The sequence below is a fragment of the Aspergillus nomiae genome, assembly GCF_001204775.2.
Source record: "Aspergillus nomiae NRRL 13137 chromosome Unknown contig00340, whole genome shotgun sequence".
NCBI classification, from domain to species: Eukaryota; Fungi; Ascomycota; class Eurotiomycetes; order Eurotiales; family Aspergillaceae; genus Aspergillus; species Aspergillus nomiae.
Window position 1 is genome coordinate 26,591 of NW_015378395.1, and position 9,551 is coordinate 36,141.

The following is a 9,551-nucleotide window of genomic DNA, read 5'->3' on the forward strand; positions in this document are numbered from 1 at the left end:
GCTGGATAACTATGGTGTAAATCCAACAAGATATTCGGGATCAAAGGGATCGCGACAGGCGGCTAGTAAGTTGCATGGGGGACAGCTATACCTAAGGTGTCGTGGGCTCACGGGTTCTCCACATTAAAATGCATTAAATCCCGTCCAGTCAACCACATTCCGCTATGAAATGTATTTCCCCGAGAATTCTACATAGTACAAATCTAACGAGACACATGAATCTACCTCAATGGTTTTATTGGATTGCTAGAATAGAAACACATCTATGCGATTTCTATTATACTATAAGGGTTCTATTAACAATTATAGTTTTACTGTCCGCTGGTGTTTCAGCTCGCTAGCTCATTTGGAAATGGGTTGTGTTTCCCGCTGGAGCCAGCTGCGCGTGTGTTCATCGTTGTCGAAGAAGTGGTGGGTCTTCTCCCAGATCTCCGCATGATAGTCGTTCACCCATTTGAGCTCAGCATCACTGAGAAGAGACGGTTCAATCAGATTGCGACCAATAGGGGCCATTGTGACATGTTCGAAGCCCAGCCACGGTTTGTCGCCAAACTTGTGCGTGGTTTGCACCTCACGTGCCATAATAACATCTGATACGGCAGGTTAGTATCGGCTTTGGATCAAAATCTGTATCACTTGAAGGCTTACTCTCTATCCGAATACCAAACTTGCCGTCCTCGTAGAAACCAGGCTCTGCTGTAGTTAGTAGACAGGCTCTCATAGAATAGGGCTAAAGTAGCATACCATCAGAAATGACGTTCCCGGGTGCTATAGGGACCTCGGTGTACTGGACACGGGTGCCGACACCGATTGGTCCCTCGTGTACATTCTACAGCTTGATAAGTATATTATGTAAAACTCGCAAAAGCTGACTTGCTTACCAAGTAGGAGCCAATTCCGTGTCCGGTTCCATGCAAGTAATCGAGTCCCTCCTTCCAGAGGTACTGCCTGGCGAGCACATCAAGTGCAAACCCACTGGTACCCTTCGGGAATACAGCAGTATCCAGACCAATCGTGCCCTTGAGAACCAGAGTGAAGGCCTTCTTTTCGAGCTCGGTGGGTTGTCCGAAATGGAACGTTCTGGTAACATCTGTGGTTCCATCCAGGTATTGAGCACCAGAATCGCAGAGGTAAATGGCATTTGGATCGATGATAGAGCAACTTCCCTTTTCGGGTTTATAGTGGATGACTGCGCCGTTAGGGCCTGTAGAAGAGATGGTGTCAAACGAAAGACCAGCAAAGAGTTCGTGTTTAGATCTGATCTGCTCTAGTTTGTCTGCGGCGTCCACCTCGTCAAGAGTCGATTTCTTGTTGACTAATTCGTTCTCGAGCCAGGCGAAGTACTCTATCAATGCGGCACCGTCGCGGATGTGGCATGCTCGCATGCCCGCGAGCTCCACATCATTCTTCACTGCTTTCGCATCGCCAATGGGGCTACGGACTTCTTCGACCTGTCCCTCGCCTCCAAGGCTAAGGCTAAGGGCCCACGAAGCTTTATTGGACAGCAGAAATTTAGAGGCCGTTTCTCCCGCTTCTTGCTTTCTTGCCTCACCGAGGGCCTTCGCGTCGGCATAAATAGCATCATATGGCTTGATCACAACGTCTTGGCCCAGATGAGCAGTCACCTCCGGCGTCAGCTTGTCAGCATCGACATAAAGCTCTGTAGTTGTAGGTGTGATGATGGCAAAAGAGAAGAACACCGGATTATAAGGAATGCTGATATTTGTAAGTATATTGGTATCCGGAGATTGGACTTATCCATAAACTTACTCGCTGCCTCTTAAGTTAAACAGCCAAGCAATTTCATCGAGCATTGCTGTTATCACTTGTTAGCCACCAAGGATTTCGATGTAAAGTAAGCAGGTAGCAGTACAAACGATGAAGCCTGCCGATTTTTTCGACTCCAGCTCTTTGCGGAGTTCGCCAATCTTTTCCTGGAAGCTCTTCCCAGCATATTTTTCCGGATGGACTCTTACCTTCTCCCTCGGGGGAGCAGGCCGGTCCTTGCCCCAGACCAGATCAACCAAGTTCTGCTGAACACCCACCAGCGTCGCGCCATTTTTCTTGAGAGTTTCCGAGAGGCTACGGGCGCCAGCTGTGAAACTTAGTTTCAGGAATTGAGATTCAGCAAGAACAAGGTCATTCACTCACACGCGGTGATCAAAGCTGGGTCAACACCAACGACCTTACCGCCTTCGGCCTGTTCGGTAGTCCTAACCACATACTAAGTCCAACGATTCTGAACAGGTCATATATGCACGATATAACATACCATTCCTGCCAAGTCGGAAAGCCTTCGACACCACGCTTCAAGAGCTGCCAATTGCTGTCAAGCTGTTTTGAAGCCTGGTTGAAATATCGCCCATCAGTGGACAGAGCGGCCTTGTTCAGGGAAACAATGGCTGTTCCAGCGGACCCGGAGAAGCCAGAGATAAATTCTGTGGCAAGTGTGAGCTATACAGCGGTCTATGGTAGTGGAGTGGAGAGTTTGTGCCGAAAGATGAAAGGTAGGGTTTAAGGACGTAAGGCTAACCTCGGCGGCCGTCACATGGAGCAATATACTCTGACTGATGACTATCTTCGGATGGGACAACTTTGAGAAGAGTGAGTATTGAAGTACATCAACTAAGCACAGTGAAATGATGTCATACTGTAAACATCGACCTTGTGCTCCTGCATCAACTCTCTGAGTCTCGCGAGACGTTCGGAGGTGTTCACGGTCTCCATATCGATTGAATAGCGCGGTACAGAGATAGAAAAGAACCTTGGGCGAGAGAGGGGTAACTGGCGAACCGATCGAAATGTTGATATCCACGGAGAGCGAATTGGAGGGCGAGAAAAAAGCATCGACAAGCGAGGGTTGAAGAAAAGGATGCAGGTGCCCGAGTCAAAGGTGCCCCAAAATCACAGATGACAAGTACAAGCCCTCGGAATGTTGCACGAATCTGCGAGGGTTGTGAAAGGACGAGGCGGGGTTGAAGAAATGGAGGGTTAGGTATAATTGTAGTGGTTAAGAGAAGGTCGTGTGTGCAATGTTCGAGTGGCAGCCGTGGAGATATGGAAGGACCAACAAGATGATTAGCTTGGGTTTAAGAGCTGTAGCTGCAGTGTACCACCACCGGTGTAGGACCGGACCACCATTACATTACCTACAGCAGAGATTCCCGGCAATTACCGTCTTTTACCGCCTTTCGTCATTTTTTCACCCCACGGCTCCATTACTGTACAATACAGAGTCGTGACCACAATTCGTCATCTTCGGGATGAACATCAGAATACAGACGCCACTTTTCTCACTTGCAGCTGAAAAGATAATAATTCTCCAGCCGCCTCTTTGGTCGGTGTTATTCCTCCTGAAAGCAGGGAGTTTCTGTTGTTGAATGGACTGGAAATGACAGGTTTATCCCAAGGCTCCATGACAACGCGCACAGAATACCATATAGATCCTCCAATAACTCTTGTCACATGGTACAAACATACGGACTAATGTCTTCCTTTTCAGATGTCCTCTTCCCCTCTCATATTCTAGTCAAACACTGCCTTTAACTTCCCCTCCATCCCACATCTTCACCGCCTTACAATTACGCGGTAGTGTTATCAGCACGTGACGCCCCTTTACAGCTGTTTGAGCCAATCTATACCCGTTCCTTATCCACTACAGCAAGGCTTCAAGTGCTTCGGCCATGTCTGTGGACGTCCCGGGCCAAAGCTCTGATGCACAAGTCCTCATTAATGAGGCGAGGACAGTATGCCCGGCCCATAATTCCCACTTCCTGCTTAACTTCTAACAATGCCTAGCTGGTGTCTCAGTTATATGATCCAGCAAATACCGGCAACCCCGCCAAGATCAAAGCTATCCAGGAGCATCTGCAGATTCTCCAGAAAGGCCCCCAGGCATGGCTCATTGCTAATAATCTCCTCAGTGATGAGAGTACTGACTTGAGGTTCTTTGGAGCCCTAACGTTTACAGTCAAGATTAACCAGGATTGGTACGTGAACTGGTATACCCTTTTCGCGATTGGACACCCTGACTTACCGGTGTCGGCTTCAGGCAACAGTTAAATGAAGATGAGGCTCGAGAGCTTCTTGGGCGACTGATTGACCACTATGTTCTCTTAGTAAATGGGGGAGAGCGCCCTCTAGTGGTACGCAAGTTGGCTTCCAGTCTAGCAACCATCTTCCTAAAGCCGAATGCTCCCTGGAATCATGCTATTTGGAACCTGGCGGCTTCTTTGGCAAATGGAAAGCATCTCTCTGAGGAGCAGTGTCAGTCTTTTGACCTGCAAGGTGCTGTTCTTCCTGCCATGTCCGAAAGGCAGGTGGTCAGCTTATTATACTTCTCTAACATACTGGCGGAGGAAATCAATAGATGGAGTCCGGAGTCACGGCGAAATCGGGATAGTAACCGGGCATCTGAAAATATCAAGCATGCTTTTCTTCTAGTTGAGTTCGTCCTCCGTCATATGCTGCAGCAAGAATCTTCCGGTCACTCTATATCTGATGGCGCTCCAGGCGTCGAGGCCATCAACTCCTACCAAGTAAGTATGCCCACGCCTATCCAACGAAACTTGCCTAACGTCTGGGCTACAGTCGTGGGCCTTGGTCCGTAATGCACTCCAACTCCGCGACACGATACGCGCCACTCAGCTTGCTCCTGCCACCGACTATGTGATCCAAAGTTTGAAAGTTCCCAGCTTATCTAAGACTGCAATGCAGGTCCTGGTTGAATTAATAGATTGGCGAGACAGTATATTTAGCCAGGAGCATGTCTACTCTATATTGGAATATATCATCAGTGATCCTGGCACGGCCCATATCGCTTCCATAATGGATGCCGATTTTGAAGATGAGAATATGACATTCTTGGAACTTCTATTAGCGTACGCAGCACTCAAACAAAGGGAGCTTCTGATTCAGCCCTTGAATCCTGATCATGAGAAAGTTCTGGCCCTTCTCCACACACTCTTCAAAGCCCCTGGATATGCAGCAGTGGACGATTCAGCATCGCCGTTGGTCCTTGAGTGGTGGACTGAAGTTGCAGATGATCTCCAAGAGATATACTTGGATAGAGAAGAGAAAGAAGGGCTTGATCCCGCTAAACACAATCTTGCCCGTGCAGCTATGGATTGCTTTGAGAAACTCAAATACCCGAGTCCAGAGGAGCTACAAGAATGGGGCGATGATGATCGCAGTGAGTTTGGCGCTTTTCGCCGCGACGTTTGCGATTTCCTCCTAGCAATCTATCCTATGTTAGGAGTTGAGTTAGTTCAAGTGTTCCAGGAACGAGCAAAATCATCTTTAGTGCAGCAAGACTGGAGAACATTCGAGGCCGCAATATTTTGCATGGCTCAACTTTCGGAAGCTGTTGACGAAAACCAGCATGCAGATGAATGTTTAAACGCAATATTCTTTTGCGATGAGTTTGCTCGGTTATGCACAGGGGATATTGCAACGATTCCAGACAAACCTCGGCAGACACTGGTGGACATGCTTGGACAATATCAGTCATACTTTGAACGCACACATGCCTTACTTCCTCGCGTACTCACGTTCCTTTTCGCCTCACTGGACGTTGCATCATGTGCTTCTGTAGCATCCAAATCTATATCGCATCTTTGCAAATCATGTCGCAATGCTCTAACATTCGAGCTTCCAGCGTTCATGGACCAGTTTGAGCGTTTTCGCTTCAAGCCTACAGCCACGGCTTCCACCATGGAGAAAGTTCTAGAGGGAATCGCTGCTATTATACAAACTTTACCTACTGATAACGAGAAAGCTCAGTTCCTAGAGCGAATACTCAAATTCTTCCAGGAGCAGGCAGAGCTGGCACGAGATGAAGCCTCTCGCGGGTTAGTGGAGCCTGCTCGCTGTCGCGGCCAGTTAGTTCTCCGCTGCGTTGCAAGTATTGGAAAGGGGCTCAGAACAGATGGTGAAATCGTTTTAGACGCTCTTGACGGCGGGAATGGGGACTTATCCACCGACCTTCTGGAATACGGGTAATGGCGCTGTATCGCAGAACCTGATAATGCAGTGCATGCAGCTTCTTATGACCGACTTTCCTTTAGACGTGACCATCATCGAAGCAGCATGCGACATACTGAAGGCTGGTTTTACCGAGAACAGTGGCCCCTATGTCTTTCCACCAACGGTGACAGTCAATTTCGTGAAAAGTATACCGTTAGGGAGTGCCGGCACAGATATGGTTATGGGTACGGCCTCAGCGTTCTTGGCCTCTCACAGTGCACATCCACAACGTATCCGTGAAGAGACTGTTGCCCTGATTGTCCATGTATATGAGACATTTTGCTGGATGCACGAGAAGCCAGAGTTCTACGACCCCGAGGTTGCAAACAGCGGCATCGACTTCCTCACTCGCCTGCTCCCCAAGTATTACCCTTTTCTTTTCACTCTTACTGCTGTACCTCAGGAGTCCAACCAGCCAGTAACTGGTCATGTTGATGGCGCCCCTCAGCGTCCACCAGTACTCCAAGCGATTCTCAACTTTACACTCCTTTCCTTGCAAGGCCCGGAGCCACTCCCCCTTCGCTCTGCCTCCCAATTCTGGGTAGGCGTGCTGAATCTTCCTAACGAGGAAGAAGCTGTACAAAGAGCGCTCAGAGACAGTATTCCAGCTCTGTGCCGCATACTGGCATCTCAGGTCGCCGGGCGATGTGCCCGCTCCGACCTTGAACATCTCTGTGAGGTGCTCAGAAGGCTCATCTTCAAACAGCAAGGACTAGCTCGCCCGCATCTCGCTAGCACACTAGCGGATGTATGTAATGATCAAACAAATCACAACCAGAGTCCTGCTGTGTCACCCGAGGAGAGACAGCGCTTTCTTGCGTCGCTGTTAGTTGCCAGGGGCGCAAAAGCCCAGACGAGCCAACTGACGCGTTCCTTCTGGGTGAAATGCCGTGGATCTGGTTTCGATTATATTGGGTAGATACCAGGGGTTACAGTTGTCGCAACGTGGACAATGCAACAAATACGAAGAATTGGGTTTGGATATGTCCAAGTAAAAATAACTATCAAGTCCAAAGTGAGGCCCGAAAAACTGATGTAGACGCACAACAGGGCGATGTCAGCAACAGATGTGTGAGTGCCTCATAGGGCAGTGGCTCAGGCACAATTCATCATGTTCGTGCCTGTCTTGTCATAATGGTGCCTATTAAGACAGGCAACGCATTGTTCCAGCGCTAACAATAACACACCACCAGACAAAGAACCACTTGTTCTCCTTGGTAAAGTGGGTCACCATGTACGATCTCCAGCCACTGGGGCGGTGTACGTACAGATCAACATCAATTTTGACCAATCTGGAAGCTCCTTGCTCCGAATCTGATGTTCGGCTCGCCTCGCTTTCACCAAAGATGGGTCTTTGACTTCTGATCAGGCCCACCATATGGCTGAGCTGAATGCGCTGCCCTTTATATAGTTCTGTTTAGTTGCCCCCCGCAATCTTGAAACCCCCTAAAATGAAGACTCTCTCCACTGCAAAAACTCTTTGTGTCTTTGACTCTTTAACTACTTTTCTCCTTTTTCGCATGGTCTCTTCCCTCGTCTCAATTACTTTCTAGGAGGCTCAGTTTTGGAACAGACATCATGCCTGTTTTCGCGAATTCCCCCGAGGCTCTTTCAAATGTAACCCGCACGGATTCGCTTGATCCCGCCACGACATGTAAAGGTGTTACAGGTAATGGCCGGCCATGCCGCCGTGCATTGGCATCTACGGATGTGATGTACTGCTGGCAGCACAAAGATCAAAACGTGCCAGTACCGAACGGGACAGGCAACAAGCCGAACATTTCTCAAATAAACCCCAGATCAAGTATTGATACATTGATGGAGCGACTCAATATCAATGACCCACAGGACAACACCAACAAGTACCGGCCGTTGAAGAAGAAGAAGAAGACCAAGCGAACATTATGCTGTTGCTTCGAAATTATCGAAGAGGATGAACCGCTTCCTCCGCGGCCCGTGCGTCCATCTGGAAGACCCCAATCGATGCAGCAAGTGCCATCCAGTGCTCCTCAAAGACCGCAAAAAGGAGGGTGGGTCCCTCCAACAGTCTCACCTGAAACCAATTCCGCCCTCACCGAAGAGCTTGCCAAACCACTGTCGGAAAAAGATGAGCCGGGGTATATTTATATCTTCTGGGTCACGCCGGCCGACTCGTCCAGGTCGATGCCGCCGCCTACAGACGTCGCCTCGTCCTTATTCTCTAAGCATGAGCGCGGAAGTAATGCCATCCAAAAGGCCAGAGATCTCAATGCCTTGGCTTCGAAGCCCACTGAATTTAGTCCCGGCACAATTCGCCTCAAGATCGGCCGAGCGAACAATGTCCAGCGTCGGATGAACGAATGGACCAGGCAGTGCTCTCACCACATCACCCTGATTCGATATTACCCCTACACGCCTTCGTCGCCCGGCCCAAGCAACGGACCTGCTCCCGAGCTGGGAAGGAAGGTTCCGTATGTCCATCGCGTGGAACGACTGGTTCACCTCGAGCTGGATGACTATAAAGTCCGCGACATGGGCAAGTGCGAGGAATGCGGCAGGGAACACCAGGAATGGTTCGAAATCAAGGCCGACAAAGAAGCCATCAGGGGAGTGGACGAATGTATTCGCAGATGGGTGAGATGGGCAGAAAGCCAGTAACCGCCGGATTGAATTCTATAGAATGTGTGACATAAATAACAGGACAAACTCTCAATCAAGCCATAGATAGTAATTTAGATAATACAATGCAGCTTCAACTTACATACTGGGCGGGGGAGGGGGAAAATCTCCTGAAAGCAACCACTTCGTAGCAATAAAAATTAATCATTAGACCCATAACTAGGATTAAATAGAAGATAGTAGTAACTGACCACCATCCCAATCCCGATCCCAATCCCGATCCCAATCCCGATCCCAATCCCGATCCCGATCCCAATTCCTAATCCATTGAAACAATCCCAAACCCCACCCGAGCCAAGAATAGATAGATAAAATATAAATACGCAAAGGAAATGAAAAGAAAGGAAGAGAAGAGAAGAAAACACTTCAATCCCTATCCCCTTCCACCTCCAGATCCCCATCCAAAGCCACCTCCCTCTCCCCATCGACAACCCAGCCCAAGACCCGCTTCCCAACCACAAAGACAACCCACCCCCATCCCCAAAGACAGAACCCCAAAACACTCGTCCCGATCACCACCGGCGCGAGCACCAAAACGGCCACACAGGAATACAGCGCCACAGCGAGCGACGCGACAATCACAGCGCCAGCGACGAACAACGCGATCGGCACGCACGAGCAGACCAACTGCGCCAGGAGCAAGGTCGCGATAACCGGATGCGCGTGCAGGAAGTCCAGGACGGTGGAGATGACGGAGTTCAGACGGAGCGTTTGGCGGAAGAAGAGGGTGGAGAGGTAGGTTTTCACATCCTCAATGAGGATGGTGGTGTCTGCTGGGGCCGCCGGGGGGTCTTCTCCTTCTTGGTCGTGGTCGTGATAGTGGTCTTGGGTTTGGTCGAGGGGTTGTACCTGTTCTTCTGGGGGTGGGG

General features: G+C 49.5%; 4 protein-coding genes across 4 annotated transcripts; 2 read left to right on the forward strand and 2 right to left on the reverse strand.

Annotated features, from left to right (window-relative positions):
- Positions 1 to 342: 342 nt before the first annotated feature.
- On the reverse strand, positions 343 to 2,859 carry ampp (aminopeptidase P; the record flags this gene model as incomplete). The annotated part of the gene is made up of 10 exons (XM_015554256.1): positions 343 to 590; positions 649 to 693; positions 745 to 829; positions 882 to 1,716; positions 1,771 to 1,816; positions 1,874 to 2,095; positions 2,152 to 2,213; positions 2,273 to 2,438; positions 2,534 to 2,593; positions 2,652 to 2,859. Coding segments are annotated over 10 exons (1,971 nt in total), but the record flags the coding sequence as incomplete, so codon positions are not given.
- An 824-nt stretch (positions 2,860 to 3,683) lies between these two features.
- On the forward strand, positions 3,684 to 6,943 carry ANOM_009001 (putative importin 13; the record flags this gene model as incomplete). Its single annotated transcript, XM_015554257.1, has 5 exons — positions 3,684 to 3,746; positions 3,799 to 3,989; positions 4,052 to 4,538; positions 4,591 to 5,937; positions 6,032 to 6,943. 5 exons carry the CDS (start codon positions 3,684 to 3,686, stop codon positions 6,941 to 6,943), a joined length of 3,000 nt encoding a protein of 999 aa, XP_015403418.1.
- Positions 6,944 to 7,602: 659 nt separating this feature from the next.
- On the forward strand, positions 7,603 to 8,661 carry ANOM_009002 (uncharacterized protein; the record flags this gene model as incomplete). Its single annotated transcript, XM_015554258.1, has 1 exon — positions 7,603 to 8,661. One exon carries the CDS (start codon positions 7,603 to 7,605, stop codon positions 8,659 to 8,661), a length of 1,059 nt encoding a protein of 352 aa, XP_015403419.1.
- Positions 8,662 to 9,048: 387 nt separating this feature from the next.
- Positions 9,049 to 9,551, reverse strand: ANOM_009003 (seipin co-factor family protein; the record flags this gene model as incomplete). Its single annotated transcript, XM_015554259.1, has 1 exon — positions 9,049 to 9,551. A coding segment is annotated over one exon (503 nt), but the record flags the coding sequence as incomplete, so codon positions are not given.